The 22,472-nt window shown below is 60.1% G+C and overlaps 1 protein-coding gene and 1 long non-coding RNA gene across 2 annotated transcripts in view; one reads left to right on the plus strand and one right to left on the minus strand.

The window, feature by feature from the left end:
• Positions 1–22,472, minus strand: part of LOC125154464 (uncharacterized) — a 104,984-nt gene that overhangs the window by 12,086 nt on the left and 70,426 nt on the right. The window lies entirely within an intron of this gene.
• The window catches only part of FAM20C (FAM20C golgi associated secretory pathway kinase), a 47,355-nt gene continuing 25,319 nt past the window's right edge, over positions 437–22,472 (plus strand). Inside the window, exons 1-3 of the mRNA XM_047838810.1 lie at positions 437–1,906; positions 3,764–3,942; positions 14,086–14,164. Of these exons, the coding sequence (XP_047694766.1) occupies positions 1,299–1,906; positions 3,764–3,942; positions 14,086–14,164 (866 nt within the window). The 5' untranslated portion in view covers positions 437–1,298. The remainder of the gene's footprint in view (positions 1,907–3,763; positions 3,943–14,085; positions 14,165–22,472) is intronic.

A 22,472-nucleotide genomic window follows, 5' to 3' on the forward strand; every position in this document is an offset into this window, starting at 1 on the left:
CCTCCCAGAGCCAAGCAAATCTTAGGCGGGGAGCGCGCCGGGGCCACTAGAGTTAAGGCGCAGGCGTGTCCCCTTGGGGTGGGATGGGGCCCCAGCCGGGTGCAGGAGCCTCCCCCCTGCTCTGGCACCCCCCCAACCCCCGCCCCAGATTGGCTATTGGGGCCAAATACCGAGCTCCCCTCCTCTCCTCTCGTCCGAGGCGGGGGCGGGGAGGGGGGCACAAGGTCGCCGCCCGGCAGGGAGCTCATCCGGCGGCGCAGACGCCCAGCGGCTCCGGGGAGGGACTTGGCCGGGGCTGCGGCCCTCCGCTCATCTGGGGAGGAGCCGGGAGGCTGCAGCTGGCGGCGGCCGGCCCTGGGCGGCCGGAGGTCCCGGGGAGCCACAGCCTGGCCTGAGGGTCCCTCCCCCCCCCCCCCCCCGCCCCCGGCGACAGCGCACCCCCCGGGCCCCCCGGGCCTCTCTCGGCAACCGCGGGAAGAAGGCGCCCTCTCCTTAGCGGGCCCGGAGCTGCAGCGGCAGCGCGGGGCGCGGCCGAGGGGAGGAGAAAGGAAAAAGGGAGCGGAGTCGGCTCGGCCTGGCGGTGACTCGTGGGGCCGCGTCTCCGCCAATCTGCGGGCGCTGACGCGGGGGGCGGCTCCGGGCTCTCGGATATCTGCCGGCCCGGGCGCGGGGCGCCGAGAGGCTCGGCCGCGCGGGCGCTGCACCTGCCCGGGGACCTCCCCGGCCGCTCCGTGCGCCCCCCAACCCGGTGCCCGGCCCCTCCCAGTCCCCCCCCCCCCCCCCCGCTCGGCCTCAGGTCCCCGCCTCCGGGGCCCTGCCCTCAGGAGCCGCCCCTTCTCCGGCTGGCCCGCCCGGCGCCTAGCGCGGCCCACGGACCCGCTGAGGGGTTGGGGGGAGGCGGTGGCGCGCCGCACCCCCCGGCAGCCGCACCCTGGCCTACATGGGCCTTGGCGTCGCGCTCCTGCGCGCCGGATGAGCGCAGAGACCCCACGCCGGCCGCTGCGTGCCCGGGGCCTCACCCGGCTGCGCCCCCAGCTCCGCGGACGAGGGCCGCCGGGCGCGGCCGCTCCAGAGAGGCGACAGGGGACGGCCCCGAGATGGCCAGGCCAGCGGGCGCTCTGGCGGCGGGCGCCCTCCACGTGGTGCGGGCCCGGGGGCAGCCCCCGAGCTGGTAGCCGCCCGACGCCCGGTGGACGCTGAGCCGCGCCGCGGCACTTGGGTCGGGCCAGGCCAGGACCAGCCGGGGCCCGGGCGGGGCGCGCTCCCGGAGGGCACCCGGAGCCCCAGGCCGCGCGGCCATGAAGATGATCCTGGTTCGCAGGTTCCGCGTGCTGATCCTCATGGTGTTCCTGGTGGCCTGCGCTCTGCACATCGTGTTGGACTTGCTGCCCAAGCTGGAGCAGCGCGCCGTGCGGCCGCCGGGGGAGCCCGGCTGCTCGTGCGCGCAACCCGCGGCCGAGGCGGCGGCGCCCGGCTGGGCGAAGGCGCGGGGCCGCCCCGGGGAGCCCCCGGCCGCCGCCTCCGCGGCCGGCGACGCGGGCTGGCCCAACAAACACACGCTGCGCATCCTGCAGGACTTCAGCTCCGACCCCTCCTCCAACCTCACGTCCCACTCGCTGGAGAAGCTGCCGGCTGCCGCCGAGCCGGCCGAAGGAGCCTCGCAGGGGCAGGAGGCCGGCGGCCCCCGCGCCCGAGACCCCGCGCACCGACCGCTGCTCCGGGACCCCGGACCCCGCCGGTCGGTGCCGCCCCCTGGCCCGAGCGGGGACGGCTCCCTCCTGGCTAGGCTGTTTGAACACCCACTCTACCGGATAGCTGTTCCACCGCTGACGGAGGACGACGTGCTCTTCAATGTGAACAGCGACATCAGGTTCAATCCCAAGGCGGCAGCTGAGAACCCTGACTGGTGAGTGAGGCTTCACGGAGGGGGCAGGGGCGGGGAGGGGGGGGGGGGAGGTGCGGGCAGGCCCCGACCCCTCCACCGGGCCTTCAGCCTGTGCTCCCTTCCCAGGAAAGGGCCTTGCACATCCCAGGCATTGTGTAAAGAAGCCAGAGGCTCAGGAACCCTGGGAGGGTATGGACCCTCACGGCCAAGCAACGCCCCACCCAGGGGAGCTTTGTGGGGTGGGGCAGCATGCTGTCTCTTGCTCAGGGCACTGCCTTTGTCTCCAGAATGACTGCCTCCTTGAGAAGGGCTGCTGGGTGGTTTGGGGACTGTTCCCTGTGGAGCCAAGGGAGGGTCAGTGCTGCCTTCATAAGAGAGCCATGCTGGCCTACAAGCTCCTGGTCGCTGGCTCCAGAAGCCCAGTGGGGCAATGCAGGCACGGGCTGGCAAGGGCATGAATGAGAGGATCCACTGCCCCTGACCTTTCCCCGGGGAGCTGCCGGCTGCCAGGCCTTCCAGACACTCGGCCACGTTTCTCTAGTGGGCACATCAGGAAGGTCTGCAGAAGCCTAATGAGCCCTGTAAGCCAGGGGCCGAGAACAAAATTAGCAGAGGGGCGTGCTGGCCCCAATGAGGCAGAACAAAAGGGCTCTCCCAGCCAGGGTGCAGACAGCAGGCTCCCTTGGAATGGTGCCAGCTGCGTTGGGTGACAGCTTCATAAAAGGTGAGAAGCATATCCCAGGAGCACTTCTCTAAACTGTCCTGGTGTAAGCCCTTCCCCCCCAGGCCCTCCTCAGCCACACGGAGCAGAATAGGCAGATGCGGAACCCAGAGAAGTGAAATATTAACTAGCAGCCAGGCCGGAGTAAATAGCTACCTGCAAGAGGTTACCCAAGCAACGCAGGGAAAGGCCAGGTTTCCAAAACATCTCATAAAAATCCTTTCTACCCTGAAACTTGACCAGGCCCAGGCTTTTCTGTCTAAATACACCAAGGTGTTCGGTGGCCTTTGAGCTTTGACTGCGGGCCAGGTTCAAGGAAATGCTCAGAAACTTGAGAATCAGAGCAGTGGCCCAGACCTGGAGCTCTTCACAGGAGAGACACAGCCCAGGGCCGATGGTCAGTGATGCGGCCCCTGTGGGACAGGACTTGGGGCCGGAAGGGCCCTATGTGCGGGCGAGTTGGAGCTAGGAGAAGAAGCTCCATTTCCCTCCGGCCCAGCAGGAGTCTCTGTGCTCCCCCAGACCGGCCCCCGGGGCTCTGGAGATGTCATGTCGGAGGATGCGCCACTTTGGGCCTCAGCGGGAGTGAGTGCCTGCTTCTTTCCTCGCTCCCCACCCAAGACTGCTCTCGTTAAAATCAAGTTTAGCTTCTTGCATCATCTCTGCCCCTGGTTGTTGGAACCAAAAGAGAGTGCCCAGGGAAGGTTTCCGACGGGCGGGGCGTGTCTGCGTGTGCGCATAGCGCGCGCGGTCAGAGACGGCTCGCTGGTCTGCCCCCAGGAAGAGCTGGTGGCCTCTCACCCCCCAAGCTGACATCGGGCTTGTTGGGCTGTTTGGGTGACCCCAGGACAGACGAGGCAGGGCCTTGCGCTGATGTTCTGGACTTGGTCCTCACGTAGTTACAGCTGTCTGGGTGTCTCCCGAGCGCAAGTAGGAATTACGGCCTTTCGCTATGTCATTAGTTACTAGAACAGCAGCCGCAGAAAAAGTGCCGACGTCCGCAGGGTCCTGTCTGAGCAGAGGCCCCTTTGAGTACGTCTGCATCGGTTTGGACCCAAAGTGAAACCCTTGGCGTGGGCACCAGCTCCTCCTTATCCATCCGGGCCTCAGCACTCCGTTCCCTCCCTGCTGACTCCGGTCACCTTAATTTTCTGCAGGCCGCGCGAAGGCAGGGAGAACGAAGAGTTCTTGCCCACCGGGGAGGCGGCAGTGGACTCCTACCCCAACTGGCTAAAGTTCCACATCGGCATTAACCGGCACGAGCTCTACTCCAGACATAACCCCGCCATCGAAGCCCTGCTGCATGACCTCAGCGCTCAGAAGATCACCAGTGTTGGTAGGTGCAGGTCTGGGGCTGCAGACAGGCACCTGCAGAAGGCAGGGGCTGCCTTCCTCCGCAGGAGACGGGTGGGGGGTGGGGAGCTGTCGCTCCTCGGCTCCTTGCCGGAGCATCGCCTCCTGGGATGATTTATGCGGCACCTTCTGGGAGGGGAGCGATGCTTTCGATGCCGTCAGCGGGCCAGGGGCTGCTGCCCACTGTGACAAGGCTGGCGAGGGAGAGAGAGGGGCCTCAGAGCCTTGCTGTTGCGTTCCGCTGACCCCCTTGAGGAGGTCCCCCGGAGGAGCACCTCCCAGACCGCAGGTCTCCCCTCCAGGGGTAAAGAGGGGACACACACCCCTGGTGGCTGCGGCCCCTCCCTCAGCACAGCAGAGGGACACATGCAGAACTCACAGGCGTGTGGTTCGGGAGCAGCTCTGCATCAGAGCTCTGCCAGCTGCTCCTGTCATCTCCTGTGCGCGAGGAGTGACCAGGGCTTGACTGTCGGGGGTGGAGGCCCGAGCACTGAGTAATTCAGAGGCAACATCTCTGAGTACTTTGGGATCTGCTGACTCGGACAAAAAGGGGCATCCAGTTACCGATTTCAGGCAAATGTGTCAGGGGCAGTTTCTGAGCACGGAGGTTTGGTGCCATTGTTCTCAGGCCTGTAAGCAATCGTTTGTGAAGGTCCCCACTAGTCACCGGTGGTGGTGGCTCAGTGGCGAGAGGGATGGGCTGAGGCCCTGGGGTGGAAAGAATAGTTCTGGGGGTTCTGCCAGGAGCTGGCCTCGGTACACACAGCCGGGAAGGGGTGGAGGTAGGCCAGTCGGGGGGTGACATGTGTAGGTCCCCACCCTGTGCTGTGGAACAGACGGACAGTTCTCTGACACAGTCTTCCTGGCGTTTTCCCGAGGAGCCACGGTGCTGAAAGGGCCCCAGTGCCCTGGGGCTCTGTCCAGTTGCTGACCAGGGGAGTGAGGCTGGCAAGTGGGTTTTGCGGGGGGCTTTTAGGGGCTGTTTCCGGCCCTCTCTGGCCGGTGCCGAGCTGTCTGCTGGGCACCTGCCACATGCCAGGACTGCTCACCCGCGTGAAGGAGAGCTGGCAAGAACAAGCTGGCGTTTTCCTCTCTTAGCTGGCTATGCAGAAGGGGTCTGAGCACCTCCCCAGACCCCAGCCCTGTCCCAGCTCTCCCCGTGGAAAGCCCAGCCTCCCTTCTGCCTGTTGCAAGTGTCAGGGGCTTTAGGCGGTGCTGGGAAGCAGGCCGTGTGCATGACAGGAACTGTCCCCAGAGAGCCACAGCCGGGTGCCCCCTTCACTCTTGAGAGTAGACGAGGCCATTAGAGACATGTCCCGGGCATCGACCAACTCACTGCTCACCCATTGAGCAGAGTTTCTCGGGCACCTGCTGACCTCCAGGCCCCGTTCTGCCTGGCGGTTTGAGGGTGAATGAACCTCGACAAGGTTCCGCCGTGGATGACCCAAGAGGCCCAGGGAGGCCAGGAAACGGACACACTGAGGAAGACAAATGCTTTGAACGCTGTTTGCACAAAATCTAGGAGGAGGGTTTAGAAAGGAGATGACCTTCATCTGGGAGGAGGGGTACGGAGGACCTTCTGTGAGAAAAGACATCTGATCTGGGGCTTAGATGAAGTGTTTGCAGTTGTCATAGAAGGGGGCAGGGAGGGCTGGGCTTTCCAGGGAAAGAATAACATTTTAAAATTTAAAATTAAAATTAAAAAATTTAAAATTTAAAATTAGAAATGGTTTTAGACAATACAGTATTAAAAGAGCCTGCTCTGCGGCTGTTCGTGGTGCCCCTCTCTGCCTCAGTTTCCCCATCTGTCCAATGGGCTTGTGCCCGCTCAGGTACACTGCATTTGTTCTAATAAGATGGCGCGTGTGAGTCTGCAGGGTCACCACTCTCAAGTGCGGGGTCTGGGGTGCAGGAAGGGCTGCTGGGATTCCAGAGACTGGCCAGGCTCACCATCTCCTTCAGGGAACAGACGGCCTCCAGCTCTCCTCGGACACCCGCGTGATGCAGAGGACAGGGCCCGGCAGCTCAGGGAGAACACAGGCACCCTGCTCTCTCTGCCCCCCCCCAGGGGTCTGGACTTGAGGCACCTCCCACCCACTTTTGGCCTGCCCCTGGGCAGGGGTGCCTAAGTTTCCTGACCACGGTGGACTGAGCCAGGGGCTGGGGATCTCATCCCAGGGTCCTGCTTGGCCCAGACCTGGTGGTGTGAACGGGGAGTGAGCTCCTGATGGGCTGTCTGTGCTGATCCCACTCACTCCTAGACTGCTCTGACCTCGCTGGTCTTTCCCAGTCACTGTGCAGGACCCAGTCGGTGCTGGGAGTCTGACGGATGCCCCTGGTGCCTGGTGTGGGTCTGGGTTGGCAGATTAATCTCAGGTACTTTGGGTTCTCACTCGGAACATAAAAGATGGTTATGACCTAGACCCTATAATCTCCACTTGCAAATCTGAAATCCAAGTGTAACTCGTTCAACAGCAAAACCTGACCCAACCTGAACTTATATGGAGGCAAAACCTTAATTCACAAGGCTATTTATGAACCCTTTTTTCTCTCCCTTGGAGTAAATATTCACATGTTCCTCTGAGGCAGTAAGAGTATGTTTAATTACGGGGTTCTGCCCAGACCTATCGGGGCCGCCACCTAATGTGTGGGAGGGACACGTTATTTGCGCCTTCTGTCAGCTGAGATGTTTGAAACCCTGGAGCGCTTCCGTCCTCCGAGACTTTGATGAGCGGCGTGGCCCTACGAAACCTGTATCACAGGGCTGCTGAGAGGCTTCGATGAGCGAGTAAGAGAAAGAGGTGGGAATAGAGGCTAGGGAGCGTCTCTGCAGGCAGGTGTGTGTTGGGGCAGCGTTCCAGGGCAGACCAGAGCCTCCTTGCTTGCCCAGAGCAGCGCGAGCTGGACAGGCCAGGGGAAGGCCTCGGTCCACCCTTGGCCCCGCACTCCCTGCTGCCTCAGTGAGCCCCCAGCTGAGCTCACACTTGTGAAAAGGCTCTGGTCCACAGGCAGCAGGAGGAGAAGGGCTGGCCCTGCTCCGGGGCTGCAGGAGTCCCTCAAAGATGCACGCTTCCTGGGCAGTGTGTGCTCCCACATCCAGTGGGATGTTCTGGTTAAAAACCCAGCTGCTTGAGGCCTTAGCCCCTGGCGGGGCCCTTGGCTTAGGAGAGCCAGCCGGGCAGGTCTGTAAATGCAGGCCCTGGGTAGGAGCTGTCTGCTGCTGGAGGCCTCTGTGCCTGTCACTGCTGTGACCCGGAGTCGGGCACAGCCTTTGAAGGTCTCGTGGGGGACCCCGGATGGCAGCCCCTTTCCTGGAGCCCAAGCCTGCCTCAGGGCCAAGGTTCGGCAATGCCACCCACCCCCCTGAACACGAAATGGGAGAAAGACGTAGAAATCACACTGACCCACAGTCGTGGTGTACAGGCGAGTCTAAATCTAAAGAGCTGGAGATCCAACCCACTTCCAAAGCGCCTTCTGCAGACCGGGAACCGCCCCCACGAGGCAGGTCTCGCGCATCCCTGCTCAGAGCTCTGTCCCTTTCACCTTCAAGTTGTGCATCCCGCTACCAAACGCGAGCCCGGAAACATGGCTTCTGCAAGCTTCCCAGAGCTTCCCCTCGGAACGGTTCCATTAAATCGCCCCCGTTCGGAACCGCTCGATCCACTTTGAAGCACGTGTGGCCTTTGGTACGGCTGCTGTGGCCAACAGAGATGTATTTATAGCCGGGCTCCTGGCTGCTTGGTAACGGCCGTTCGCTGCCTTTAAAGAGGCTTGGGACGTTATCTACCTCTATTCAGCTTGAAATCAGGCATGCAGCGCCTTCGGCTCGGGCCAGTGATAATTAAATCGCTATCGTGCACAATTATGGATGCAAAGAATAAATGACACAATTAACCGCTCTGTACTTGGAATTGCTTAATAAGGAAAAGAAGTCACTAGCATGAGAGGATTCAGGCAGCCTCCAGCTGAAAGACGCCACCGATACTCCATCCAGGTCGGGACACGACCGTGGTCGGTCCCTGAACAAAGAGCCGCTCCCTGAGACCGAAGTTTTGGGCGCTAATTGATCTAGCTGGGTCGGGACTAATTGGCCAGTGAGCTTCCAAGAACAAAGGCTGTGGCTGGGACGGCCAGGGTGGGCAGCCGCCCTGGGGGCCGCCCTAATTGGTCGGAGGCCAGCTCCTCAGGAAGGCAGTTCCAGCCCTAGAGAGGCCACAGTCCCCCTCCCGCCCTGGGGGCCACTCGGGGCCCAGACCCCAGATGCTGGCTCTCCAACCTGTAAACTGACCAGTGCCAAGGCTCAATCCGCGGGAGGCACCGTAGGTCATCAGGGAGGAAGGACACAGCCCACCCAGAGGACGATGGCAGGCAGCACGCCAGAGAAGGTGATACAGCTGAGCCCCGCCCCCCCCCCCCTCGGTTTCCCTTCCAGCCATCTGGTCCGAGATCAAGAACAAAGCCCACCAAGTGGGTACCTGCTTGCTCCTTCTTGAGCAGACAACAGCTGGGGCCCCGGAATCCCACAGACATGTATTCTACTGTGTCCCTTCCCATTGCAGGGAGGGTGCGGGGTTCCAGCTGGGGCTGTCCTGGACTTTCTCTTTGAAGTGCATTTAATTATCAAAATAAAAGTGGGCAGTCTTAAAGAGCATGGTGCGCATGGCCGTCTAGGCTGGGGGCAGCTACCGCTCAAACATCCTGGGGGTGCCTGTGAGGCACGGAAGTTCGGTGGAGGCCTGCCAAGGCTTCACGGCAAGTGGGACGGGAGGACCCAGGCCCTTGTGGCCGCTTCCAACCCCTCGCTCCGAGCAGCCCCCTTGATGCCAGCACCAGGGTACCCACCAGTGACGGCCAAGTGGACACGCCCCCCACTGCTCTCCGAGGGTCCACGTCCCTCCATGCCCAAAGGCAGTACACGGGGCTCTGCATGGCACCCAGGGGTCTGGAACACGGGTCAGATCCCACTCCCGCCGGGGGGGTGAGGTGCGTGGGGTGGGCAGGGACTTAGGTGCTCCTGGCACCACAGTTTTCAAATCTGAGCTGTCCATGGCAAGGCCTTTGCTTCCTCTGACCCTTAAAACAGGCAGTGGCTGTGAAAATATCTGGACCACCTGCCTGACCGCAATCCCTAAGGACAGACATGGGTCCCACTTCCCAGACAAGGTGACAGAGGCCAAAGGCAGTAACATCAGAGCCCCCCCCCCCCCCGACTGGTGTGGCGGTGCTGGGGTCCCTGGCCGGGACGGCACCCCTTTTCCCTTCAGGGCTGTCTCTCTCCTCCCACGGAGGCTCTTGGTCCTTGGCCCGACCCCATCCTTCCTCAGGGGGATCCCAAGAAATGTAAAGCCTGTTATGGTTGTTCTGGGGAGAGCTGTGTTCTGGGGAAAGACAGTGAGCAAAACCCCAGACTGTCCAAGCGTCTTCGTGGTCACGGAATTACAGCGTCCGCAAACATTAGGTAATAAAGTATAGGGTGTGCTATTCGCACAGATTGACATGTGTGCTGACTGATGCATGTGTGCTAATGATCGCTGCTCAGTGCTAACCTACCCCGTACTGTGAACGCATACTGGAGGGTACGGTTCCCAAGCGACAGCAGGAGAGACAGAGCTGACATCTGTGGTCTGAATGGGGCAGTCAGTCACCTGCAGGAAGCCGGTGAGGAAGGAGAGAGCGTAGAGGAGAGGCGACGTCGGTGGGGTAGAGAGAACCAGGCCAGACACCGGCAGGTGCCCCTCGTGTGTTAGTGACCGGATGACAGTGGGGCCCAGGTTTGGGAGGGGACACGGAGATGGAGAGGAGGTGGCATCTGGGCAGGTGCCGTGACAACCCTGGCCTTAGCCTGGCCTCACCTGTCACAACCGCTCAGTGGGGTCGCCTCCTGGGATTAAGGCTGGCCAGGTTTGGATGGGCCCCCGTCCCCTGGGAAACGTGGAGACCCAGCCAGGTGAGGGCACATCCACACGGGGCTCTTGCCGCACACCTGGGCCTCTCCCCGAGTTTGCCTCTGCTTCTCTGGCACCTCGCAACCCTGCACCGGGCCTCACCCCTCAAGTCTGCCTTCAGGAAGAAACCCCACACTGACACCCTGCCTCTTGAGGCCTGGTCGGCCTCTGGGCCCTGCCACCTGGGCCCTCAGCCCCCCAGGTCCCCGGGCCCATCCTGCAACAGCAGAGCGAGGCCACCCACTTCCGAGCACAGGCGTCTGGGGGTGTCTGCCTCTCTCCCACCCCAGGTGCACACGTGACCTTCACCATGGCTTAAGGCCGTTTGCCTGTGGGTTTTGGCAGGGAGACCACACTTGACTTTCGAGCAGAAGTCCAAGCGTCTTCCGGCTGGCAATCCCAGCTCGGCAGACGGGACGGTGCACCCAGACGGGAAGGCACACGTCCCCAGACAAGACAAGGGCGGTGTCCACAGCAGGGAGTCCTTAGTCACTGGGAGGTTCTAACGTACTTTAATTTCTAGTTATTCTCTTGTCTGTGGGGAGGAGCCCATAGCACAGTGGGACACAAGGGGCGACAGTGCATGGGGAGTCTCCTTCCAGAACAAGAATGAATAAACAGGCCAGATTTGCATAATAATTTAGTATTCAAGAAGACCAGGACTACGGGTCCTGGAAAGAGCTGATGTGCTGTCGCTGATTGGCCCTGGAAGGAATAATTAAATCCAGTGACCCCAGTTATTACATGGAAATGGGGACATCGAATGGGGCTTAATCGGGCCTCTAATTTTTTTAATAATCACTTCTGTGTTCATGTTATTAAAAACGTAATAAATGTTCATTGTAGAAATTTAGAAAGCACAGATAAGGGAAAAAGGAAATTAAAATCATCTGTGGCTCTACTCTGGGGGGGTCACCACTGAAGCTTCTCTGTGCATCCAGATTTTCCCACGCACTTGGTAGACACCTTCCAAGGAGGCAGCTCACCGAACGTAAGTGTTCAGAAGCCACTTTGCTTAGTAAGGAAATCCTAAGCCGTTTGCTGTGTCCGCAGAAGTTCCTGGGAGGCAGCAAGAAGGCTGCGTGGTGCTCCTTCACACGGGGTGACCTGTGTTGTGCGTCTGCCCCCGGGTTGGGCATTTGAGGTTATTTCCGGTGCTTTGGAGTGAAGTAGAATTTGTTGCTAGCTTTGCTTTCCTGAGGAGGGTGCAGGTTGGAAGAGCATCACCACAGACCCACGTCGCAGGCTGGTCTGGGGGAACTGTGCCTCTAGCATCACCTGGACCCCAAGACCGGCCTCGGACTCTGCACGGGAAGGAGCAGGCTGTGGCCAGGTGGGGAACCGGGGGGGGGGGGGGCGGGCTGGGCCTCGGCCGTCACAGAGGCCCTGAGACCACGGAAGATGCTCAGAGAGCTTCAAGCTCCTGGTCATTCTCCATGCTCGTGACTGTCAGCCGCCTTGAATGTGCTGTGTGCCCGTGGAGTTCTAGATGCTTCACGAGCATTACCCGCCTGATTGCGACAGCAGTCCTGGGAGGTAAACAGGACTGGCATCCCCGTGCCGCATGTGAATTGGCTGTGCCAAGTAATACATTTCCCTCATTTGACTTGACCCTGGCCACAGCCCCTTGACGGAGGCTGGGCAGGCATCTAAATGCCATCTAACACAAACCAACAGTAGGGAGGATGAGGACTCCTTCCAGGGTGCCAGGCCATAGGGAGCTGGGCACAGACTCCAGCCTCAGGGCTCCTCCACACCAAAGCCCCCCAGTATAGCAGCCCCCCGGTATAGCACCCCTCCAGTATGGCGCCCTCCAGTATGCCCCCCCAAGTATGGCACCCTCCAGTATGGCACCCCTCCGGTATGGCGCCCTCCAGTATGGAGCCCTCCAGTATGCCCCCCCCGAGTATGGCAACCTCCAGTGTGCCCCCCCAATATAGCACACCTCCAGTATGGTGCCCTCCAGTATGGCACCCCTCCAGTATGGCGCCCTCCAGTGTGCCCCCCCAATATAGCACCCCTCCAGTATGGTGCCCTACCAGTATGGAGCCCTCCAGTATGCCCCCCCCAGTATGGCACTCCTCCAGAATGCTGCCCTCCAGTATGGCACCCTCCAGTATGCCCCCCCCAGTACAGCACCCCTCGAGTATGATGCCCTCCAGTATGGCGCCCACCAGTATGCCCCCCCCAGTATGGTAATCTCCAGTATGGAGCCCTCCAGTATGCCCCCCCCGAGTATGGCAACCTCCAGTGTGCCCCCCCAATATAGCACACCTCCAGTATGGTGCCCTCCAGTATGGCACCCCTCCAGTATGGCGCCCTCCAGTGTGCCCCCCCAATATAGCACCCCTCCAGTATGGTGCCCTACCAGTATGGAGCCCTCCAGTATGCCCCCCCCAGTATGGCACTCCTCCAGAATGCTGCCCTCCAGTATGGCACCCTCCAGTATGCCCCCCCCAGTACAGCACCCCTCCAGTATGATGCCCTCCAGTATGCCCCCCCCAGTATGGTAACCTCCAGTATGGCGCCCTCCAGTATGCCCCCCCCCAGTATGGCAACCTCCAGTGTGCCCCCCCAATATAGCACCCCTCCAGTATGGTGCCCTCCAGTATGGCACCCCTCCAGTATGGCGCCCTCCAGTATAGCTCCCCTCCAGTATGGTGCCCTCCAGTATGGCGCCCTCCAGTATGGCACCCTCCAGTATGGCGCCCTCCGGTATGCCCCCCCCCCCAGTATAGCACCCCTCCAGTATGGCACCCTCCAGTATGGCGGTGTCCAGTCTGGTGCCCCTCCAGTATGGCCCCCTCCAGTATGGCACCCTCCCCCAGTATAGCACCCCTCCAGTATGGCACCCTGCAGTATGGAGCCCTACAGTATGGCGCCCTTCAGTATGGCTCACGCCCAGTATGGTGCCCCTCAGTCATCCTGTAGTCACCTGGCCTTGATCTTCACCTCCATGCACATTCTTCCCCACCCATTCGCTGACCCCCTGGAATCCAGGAGTCATCCTAGGTTCCTCTCTCACCTCCATACCCCACACCTACTCCACTAAATGATTCCTTGGACCCCCAGATATTTCTTTAATTTTTCCATTTTCCCCACCTCTGTCATACAAACCACCATCATCTGCTGTGGCTGCCTCAGCCTCCTTCCCCTGGCCTGCACCCTCCACCCATGTAGCCGGCCCCCCTACATGGTGGGGGGCGGTATCTACCTGGTTCCTGGCTGTTCTACTGCCTTCTGCCGACCACTCCCTCCCTGCTGGCAAAGGACTGCCACACGGCCAGGTGCCCAAGCCACCTCCCTCCCACCCGCTGGGATGGGCGGGTGCACAAGCTTGCTCCAAGCTGGAAATGTGCTCAGCCGCGCCCTGACTCCCGTCTGTGACAGAAGCAGAGCTGGTGCCTGGTGGGGATACAGGAGGCCCTCTGTGTGACCTGTTTCACGTGGTCTGGCCCTTGCCACATAGATGGTGGGGTGGGCCAGCCCACCCAGCTCCTGAGGTGGCCACAGGCCAAGCCCAGCCTCCTACCGCACATCTTATGGAGACCCCTGTTTCCCTTCCTTTAGCCCCATCCGTAAGAGAGAACCGCAGTCTGGGGAAGAGTGGGTCTTTTCAGGGATTCTTTAGACTTCTGAGCTGGTGCAGCATCTGGGAAACCATAATGATGCTTCTGGAGCCATGTCCATCGGGAGCCCCCCGGAAGGCCCCTATAATGAATGAGCTGCTTCCAGCCAAGGGGTCTTCAGGGTCTCAGACTAACCCTGCTCAGGCTTCCAACAGAACCCCAGAGACTTAGACGGGGCAAGCAGCGGTGTGTAGGCGTGGGTGGGTGGGTGGGTGGGTGTGTGATGAGGTCGTGCAGGTGTCTGGGGGAGGGAGGCGTGGCTGGCAGGTACCTATACCTGGCCATCCTTTCTAGAAGCCATTCCCTTTGTCTATGGGTCAGACTGCCTGGGAGATTCCGCCCACCCGCACACCCAGCACCTAAATATCAAGGTGGGATGTGTATCACTGTCAGTGCAGGAAACCCCAGACCTCCCAGACAGAATGGAGCCCGCAACCACATCCAGAGGCCCAGGCGGGGCCTCAGGACCAGGGTGGCAGCTGCTCACTTACCCACAGAGGGACGAGCTGAGCGCAGCAAGTGACCCCGTGTCTCTTTCCCTCTCTCCTGCAGCCATGAAGTCGGGGGGCACGCAGCTCAAGCTCATCATGACATTCCAGAATTATGGGCAAGCACTGTTCAAACCCATGAAGTAAGTACTGGGGGCTGGTTGGGACTAGGGTGCCAGGTGTGGGCATGGTCTGTGCTGGCACACGCAGGCACCAAGTTTCTAGTGGAAAATGCAGTGTTTCCTCCCAGAGGTGTTTCGGGTGAACTATGGGTGACTGCTCGGGGCTTTCTCCCCATCAAGGCAAGCGGGCAGCACGAGGGTCCGGTACCCTTACCCGCTCCCCTTCCTCCCTCTCTCCACCTTCATCCACTCGCAGATCATTTCTACCCCAGGGAGCATAAGTGTTTTAAACAAGGAGCCCGAATATGGGCACCAAAGAACGCCCCTAAAGGAGGTGACTTTTGCCTCTCCTGCCTGCCTTGGGGGTCAGCACACTTTTTTATAAAGGGCCAGCCAATAGATATTGTAGGTTTTGCAGGCTGTATGGTCTGTGTGTCCACTAATCGACTCTGCTGTCCTAGCCCCAAAGCGGCCAAACAACGTGTCGGTAAACAGACGTGGCTGTGTGCCAATAAAGCTTTATTTATAAAACTAACAGGGGGCTGGGTTGACCCCTCACCTGTAGTTTCCTGCTCCAAATAAAGCAGAAACCATGCTACCAAAATAAACATTAGGGTGCTTGTTGGCACACGAAAATTTGTGGGAATGGTGGAGAAGGGATATTTGACATCCAGGCCATCCCCAGAAAATTCACAAGGAGCATCGTGGTTTTGATGTCCGCTCCGGTGATCCTGGGGCTTGGGTACCCACGTGGTCCAAGGTTGCTCTGCCACCCTTTGTTAGCCCCAACAAGGCTGTTTGTGCACCGGCAAGGGTTCGTTGCACCCCCGAGTGCCCACAAGGACCGTGCAAGTTGTGTGAGCCTGCCGCTCTGGGGGGTGGTGGGACGAAGGGAAGCTGTCTTTTGTTCACCAGATCGTGGCCATTTGTCCTGATTTTCAGAATAAGCTGGAACATCTCTTCTGCTTAATTTTCAAACGTTGAGAATGATGGTCACTAATCGAGAAGCATTCCAAATACCTTTCGGGCCAAAGAAAATATAGCTGCTAGTGTGTAACTTGTGACCGAAGGTATGATTTTGTGTCAGGGTGCTTCTGGGACTCTTGCTCTCATTCCTTGGGCCAGATGTCCTGCTGGGGGCTTCCCCGAGGCTCCGCTTGACCGGTCTGTGGGCTGGGGCTGCCTGGAGCAGGTGGGACCTTATTCACACAGGCAAGACGAAGGCACCAGGGGAGGGCGAAGGCCTGGGGCTGCCGGGATACAGTGGGCATGCCCCATGCTGAGGAGTGCTGATGCCACCCCTGACTGTGTCGAGGGTCCGTGAGCACAGCACCTCCTTCCCTGTGGCTGCAGGAAGGGAAGTTGGCACCTCCGTCGGGAGAATCGTATAGAAGAGGGAGCCGTTAACGGGCTTGGCTGTCTCAGGAGGACGGCTGGAGGCAGGTGTGTGGACAACCAGCATGGTTCATGTATCCCCGACTCACGAGGGACGACTGGGGTGAGACAGCTAGAGGGTATGCAGCCTGGGGGCAGGCACGGGCTCCTCGTGGAACATTCTGGAGGGGACTGAGGCCTGCAGTGGGTATGGGCTTCTCGTGGAACATTCCGGAAGGAGGTGAGGCCTGGAGCAGGCATGGGTTCCTTGTGAAACTTTCCACCCTCCTTGGGCTTCTTCACGGTTTCAGCCCCTCTGCCGAGGGGAAACAGTTGAGAGGTCGCAGCCTCTCACAGGGAGCTGAAGTAGAACGGCTACTTCTCGGTCCCTCAATGTCACAACGGTGCCCTTCCTGTCCCTCCATGGAGTGACCTGTGCGAACGCCTGCGGTCAGGACGCCCCGTGTGGGCGGAAACACAGCAGCATTGGTGGCATTGCCTGAGTGGCTGCTCTGTGCAGGCACTGCCGTCCTGGCATTTCCTGGGCCAGGCTCTGTGCCACGGGGTCACACATTTGTCGTTGTGTCTTCAAAATGCCTCTGTGAGTTACAGGAAGCAGTATTATTCTTGCTGTTGTTCTGCCACATAAAGATGAGGGAACCAGGACTCGGAGAAGTCGTATAGACTGCCTGAGGTCGAGCCAAAAGTCCAGGGAGCCTGGCCTCCGCCCCCACCCCGGCCTCCCTCTCCCCTGGGCTTCCCCTCCTCCTAGCCTTCCCTCCCCTGGCCTCTCCCAGCCTCCCCTGGCCCTGCCCCAGCCCAGCCTCCTCCTCTTCCAGGTCTCCCCTCCCCTAACTTCACCCCCCTCTGCCCTCCACTATGGCCTCCCCAAGCCACTCCTTCCCAGCCTCCCCCGGGGTTCCTCCTCCATGGTGGGCACCATCACCTCCATGGTCATGGAGGAATATAGCGGTCTGGCAGGGTAGGGCAGCCAGGCTCATGGGTCCCCGGAAAGCTCACATAGCTCACGTCGGCCCCTTTTCTCCTGAATTCTCAGCACCCAGCCTGTTTATAGCAGGAGGGATGTCTGGTCCTACCTGTTTGGCATCTGAAGGCTGAGGCCACCCGTGGACCATCTGGGACAGGGTTTCTACCAGTGCTCAGCAAAGGCCAGGGGGATGTTGAGGCCAGGCTGAAGCCATGGAAACAGGGTTGAGAATCTCTAGGCAACTGGGGAAAATGAGGCCAGAAAGGGAGCGTGTATGCCCATGACCTGCCAGCTAGACTGCCAGAGCCATGGTGGGCATCCTGAGGTGGGCCAGGCCCCTTCCCCTGCACACAGCGCGGTCCTAGGCAGAGGACTGGCCGGGCACGGTGGGCACAGGGCAGGGGTTCCAAGCTGATGGTGTTGCCCCCTCTCGTCCCATCCTCTTGCTGCTCTGCTGGGTCGTATCCAGGCATTTCCTGGCATCCGGACTCCCCTCCGCTGACCGTGCCCTGAGCCTGGCATTGACTGTGGTCCTGTTGCCAGCAGCCTCCACTCCCCTGAGGACCCTGGGGCCCAGGCCCAGGACCCCGGGAGGCTGCACACGCCATTCCTGTCCCCAGTGGCTGTGGTCTGAATATGAAAACAGCTGTGGTTTATGACCATGGCATTAAAAAACTAAAATCCATGATTAATAGCTCTTTTTAAGAAAAACTTTCCTCTCTGAACTCCTGAAAGTTTTGTAAGTTGTCAGTCCAATATTAGGAATTAATTATATGCTAGTACTTTTCCTCCAAGGTCTCGAAGGATATAAGTTACGAGGCTCTAGAAGAGGGTGGCTGGTGAGATGGGGGTGGAGACTGGGGGTCCTGCAAAGTGTGGTTTCTGTGCATGGGGATGACCACTTAAAGTTTAGCATTACACATTTTTAAAAGTCAATGAAAAACCCACCCCTAGCACATTAGCTCACGAGTTTCTGGACTTTCTTGCTTCAGGGTTAAAGTAAGGTTTCTAACAAGTTAGGGGCAAGATGTAATTCACGTATCGTACGGTTCACTCACTTAAAGCCTACGACTCAGCAGCTTTTAAATTTTTTTTTTTTTTTACTGTTTATTTATTTTTGAGACAGAGAGAGACAGAGCATGAACGGGGGAGGGTCAGAGAGAGACGGAGACACAGAATCTGAAACAGGCTCCAGGCTCTGAGCTGTCAGCACAGAGCCTGACGCGGGGCTCGAACTCACAGACCATGAGATCATGACCTGAGCCGAAGTCGGCCGCCCAACCGACTGAGCCACCCAGGCGCCCCAACTCAACAGCTTTTAGTGCATCCACAGAAATGAGCATCTATCACCACAATCCACTTCGGAACATTTTGGTGACTCTAGGAAGAGCCCCATGCAGTGTGCCCGGGTCCCCCTCGCCCACCCTGTAGGCCCAGACGCCACCAATCCATCTTCGGTCTCCGGGATTTACCAATTCTGGAGTTTCCTCCCAATAGAATCACACATAAACGTGACCAGCTTCTTTCACCGAGCACCGCGTCCTCCGGGATGACCCATACTGTGGCAGGTGCCGGCGCCCCACTCCTTTCTGGGCCGAACGATACTGCCTCGTGGGGCTGGGCCACATTTTATTTGTACTTCCACCTGTTAATGGCATTGGGGCTAGTTGCAGTTCGGGGTTGTTGTGAATATTGCCGTCATGAATACTCACGGACGGGTTTTTGCATGGATGTGTGTTTTCGTGTCTCTTGGGTCCACACTTAGGAGCGGAGTTGCTGGATCTTCTAACAACTGAACTGACCTGTCGGAGAGACTGCCAGACTGTTTCCCACGGGAGCCGCTCCCCTTACGTCCGCAGCAACCCTGCATCCTGGCCAGTGGCCGTTATTATCTGTCTCTTAGATCCCGGCCCCCCTGCGGTGTGGTGTCTGTCTCCTAGTGGTTTAGCCCCGCATTTTCCTGATGACTAATGATGTTGAGCGTCTTGACGCGCCCTTGTTGGCCGTTTGTGTATCTTTTCTGGAGGAACGTCTACTCAAATCTGCCATTTTCCAGGGGGGTTGTCTCTTCATTAGGAAGCTGTAGGCATTCTCTATGTATTTTGAGCCCAAGACCCTCACCACGTGTGTGGTGTCCTTTGAAGCACGAGAGTTTTTGTTTTTAAGTTTATTTAGCGTTTTGAGAGACCGAGCGCACACGCTAGGGAGGAGCAGACAGAAGGAGAGAGAATCCCAAGCAGGCTCCTCACGGTTAGCACAGAGACAGGCACGCGGCTCAAACTCTCAAACCGTGAGGTCATGACCTGAGCCAAAAGCAGGTGTCGGACGACTGACGGACTGAGCCCCCCAGGTGCCCCCTGCAGCCCAAGGCTTTTGTTCTGTGTGTTCTGTGTGTCTACTTGGTGGAGGCTGTGGCTGTGCTTTCAGCGTAGCATTCACGGGTGAACGTTGAGACAACACATACGCTATGTCGGCGATGAGCTGTGTGGCTGAGGTCTGCGAGGCCAATGTGTCCGCAGAGCAAGCAGGCATGGCCACGGGCACCATGTGCCCCACAGGCGGCTGCAAGAAGCCGGTGGCTTGGCCACAGTGGGTGGACTCAGTTGGACGTTCCAGAGAGTATGGCTCGTGGCAACGGACTTCAACCTGCTTCTTGAAAAGGAGCCTTCCGGGCAGGCCCATGACACAGGCTGTGACCACCCCCCAGCACAAACATTCACAGCCATCCCACACATGCCCACCGAGCCTCTGGGCCTGGCCTTGTGCCTCGGACCCACACTCTGTGCGGACTCCGCCGTCCCGCCACTCAGATGGGACAGAGAGCAGAGTGCTCCGGCAGTGCGGCCCCAGGATGGGGGCCTGGCTCACGGGTGGTGCCTGTGCACAAAGCGAATCAGGTGGGCAGACGGCGGCAGACGGGGGGAGACAAGCTCCCCTTCACCTTTGAGTATGACCGGGGCTGGCTAGTGCAGGGCAGGCGGCTGGAGGGCTTTCAGAAGGGACCTCCTCTGTGGCCCACCCTGCTCCAGCGTGACCTCCTATTAACCATCACGTCCGCAGAGTCCCTACTTCCAAGTAAGTTCAGGTTTGTGGATCCCAGGGTCAGGACTCAGAACATTTGCGGGTCCCAGGGCCAGGACGCGGGAGGTTCGCGGGTCCCAGGGCCAGGACGAGGGAGGTTTGCGGGTCCCAGGGCCAGGACACGGGAGGTTCGCGGGTCCCAGGGCCAGGACGAGGGAGGTTTGCGGGTCCCAGGGCCAGGACACGGGAGGTTCGCGGGTCCCAAGGTCAATATGCAGGAAGTTTGCGGGTCCCAGGGCCAGGATGCAAGAGTTTCGCGGGTCCCAGGGTCAGGACTCAGAATGTTCGTAGGTCCCAGGGCCAGGACACGGGAGGTTTGCGGGTCCCAGGACCAGGACGCGGGAGGTTCGCGGGTCCCAGGGCCAGGACGCGGGAGGCTCGCGGGTCCCAGGGCCAGGACTCAGAACATTTGCGGGTCCCAGGGCCAGGACTCGGGAGGTTCGCGGGTCCCAGTGCCAGGACGAGGGAGGTTCGCAGGTCCCAGGGCCAGGACACGGGAGGTTCGCGGGTCCCAAGGTCAATATGCAGGAAGTTTGCGGGTCCCAGGGCCAGGATGCAAGAGTTTCGCGGGTCCCAGGGTCAGGACTCAGAATGTTCGTAGGTCCCAGGGCCAGGACGCGGGAGGTTTGCGGGTCCCAGGACCAGGACGCGGGAGGTTCGCGGGTCCCAGGGCCAGGACGCGGGAGGCTCGCGGGTCCCAGGGCCAGGACTCAGAACATTTGCGGGTCCCAGGGCCAGGATGCGGGAGGTTCGCGGGTCCCATGGCCAGGACGCGGGAGGCTCGCGGGTCCCAGGGCCAGGACGCGGGAGGTTCGCGGGTCCCAGGACCAGGACGCCGGAGGTTCGCGGGTCTTAGGGCCAGGACGCGGGAGGTTCGCGGGTCCCAGGGCCAGGACTCAGAACATTTGCGGGTCCCAGGACCAGGACGCGGGAGGTTCGCGGGTCCCAGGGCCAGGACGCGGGAGGCTCGCGGGTCCCAGGGCCAGGACTCAGAACATTTGCGGGTCCCAGGGCCAGGATGCGGGAGGTTCGCGGGTCCCATGGCCAGGACGCCGGAGGTTCGCGGGTCTTAGGGCCAGGACGCGGGAGGTTCGCGGGTCCCAGGGCCAGGACTCAGAACATTTGCGGGTCGCAGGGCCAGGACGCGGGAGGTTCGCGGGTCCCAGGGCCAGGACGCGGGAGGTTCTCAGGTTTCAGGGTTAGGACTTCAACATATCTTTTTGGGGCAGAGTCCAACCCGTTTGGGCACCCAGATAAGCACAGTCTCCTTGTTCACCAACAACACCTCTTCTCAGTGCCGTGGTTGACAAGGGTACTAAAGTCTTCATCCTCACTGTTCGTCAATTTGCCCTCCAACCATCTTGGGACCTCATTTTCTATGTGTTGAGAGATTAGATTAGACCAAGAGCAAATATTGTAAGTGTTTGTAAAACCCAATTCCTGCACATAGACAGCCATCCCTTGTCCTCTTGTGCATGGAACCCTATGCTGCTGTGCCCATGCTTGTGTTTTTGGAGGACCCTGTTTTGGGGGGACGGAATGAAGTGCTTGGTCACAGGGTGGGGCTGTGTTTGGCTGTAAGAGGTCCTGCCAGAGCCGTCCGGAGGCCATACAGCGGTCTATAACCCAGGGCGAGGTTCCCAGGGTGCAGCCTGGTGCCTGGGCTGGAATCCGATGTCTCTGCTCGCTGTGGGGGCTGTGCTGGGGACTAACGGGCAGGCGAGAGGTTGTCCACACGGCCTGGAGAGGTCACAGGCAGTGAACGTGTTGATCCCAAGGTCTGGGCCTCGGGTCCCTGCTCCCCTTGCCTAGGAGGGCAGGAGGCTCCCTGGGTTTGGGAGAATCAATGGATAGCATCGGGGCCAACTGTGCGCGCACAGCTCTGTGACACTCGTCGGTGGTGACCGCCCCTGTGCGGGGGGAGCACGCACCTGCTTCTCTTCCCCCTTCGCTTTCGTGTCTCCACGTGGATGCAGAAAGAACGTGTCCAAGGCTGCCGTGTGGGCTCTGACCCTCGGACTTCCTCCTCTTTGCACATCTATCAGGGTTGTTCGGTCGCTGCTCTGGCCAGTGAGGGAGCAGGTGATGGATAGCTGACAGCTTTGTCACTCGCACCAAGTCCTTTGACCTTTCCAACCACAGAAGTAGGCTTTATTTGTATCGCCAACTCCCCCTCAAGGAGGAGGAAACTGAGGGTCCAGAGGGTTTACATATCAACGGGGGGAGGGCAGCCGGCCAGGGCTGTGGTCCAGGCTCCCGGATGCCAGGTCCCGGCCCTTCAAGCGTCATCAGGCTGAGGCAGGGCTGTGGTGGGACCCACCTCGCTGGGGCTGGGGTCTGCTACGTCTCCCAGCCGGCACATGATGAAGAGGCCTAAGTACTCCGATTCGCCTCCTGTTTGCTGTTTATCTGTGTTAATGGAGCACAGGGAAGCGCCTCCAGTGCAGCATGTCTTGTCCGCCGTGAGTCACCTGTTCTCTGCACGGCCAAGCCTTGGCCCAGTGGCTGGAGGCCTCCACCGTGTGTCCTGTGGGTGCTGCAGGGCTTGCAGACTGGCCATCTGCTTGTCTCTGCAAAGAATGGAAACGTGTGCGTGCGTGTGTGTGTGTAACCCAGAGAAACCGTCCTCAAACGGCTGTTTGAGGCCCAGGAATTCCGAGCAGTCGAGATGCATGCACAGAGGCAGCTGCACAAGAATGTTCCGGCTGAGGCAGTATCTCTACACGCAGAGCCCCGAGCCTCCCTCCCGCTCTGACCAAGCGTGGCCCACCAGGCAGAGTGTATCCTGAGAGCAGGAGGCACCAGCAGGCGAGCAGAGTCCCCTCTGTGATTACGACCTTGGTCTGAAGGCCCGCTCCCCGTGACCTTGGCCCTGCCCTGGGCGCA

The sequence above is a fragment of the Prionailurus viverrinus genome, chromosome E3, assembly GCF_022837055.1.
Source record: "Prionailurus viverrinus isolate Anna chromosome E3, UM_Priviv_1.0, whole genome shotgun sequence".
NCBI classification, from domain to species: Eukaryota; Metazoa; Chordata; class Mammalia; order Carnivora; family Felidae; genus Prionailurus; species Prionailurus viverrinus.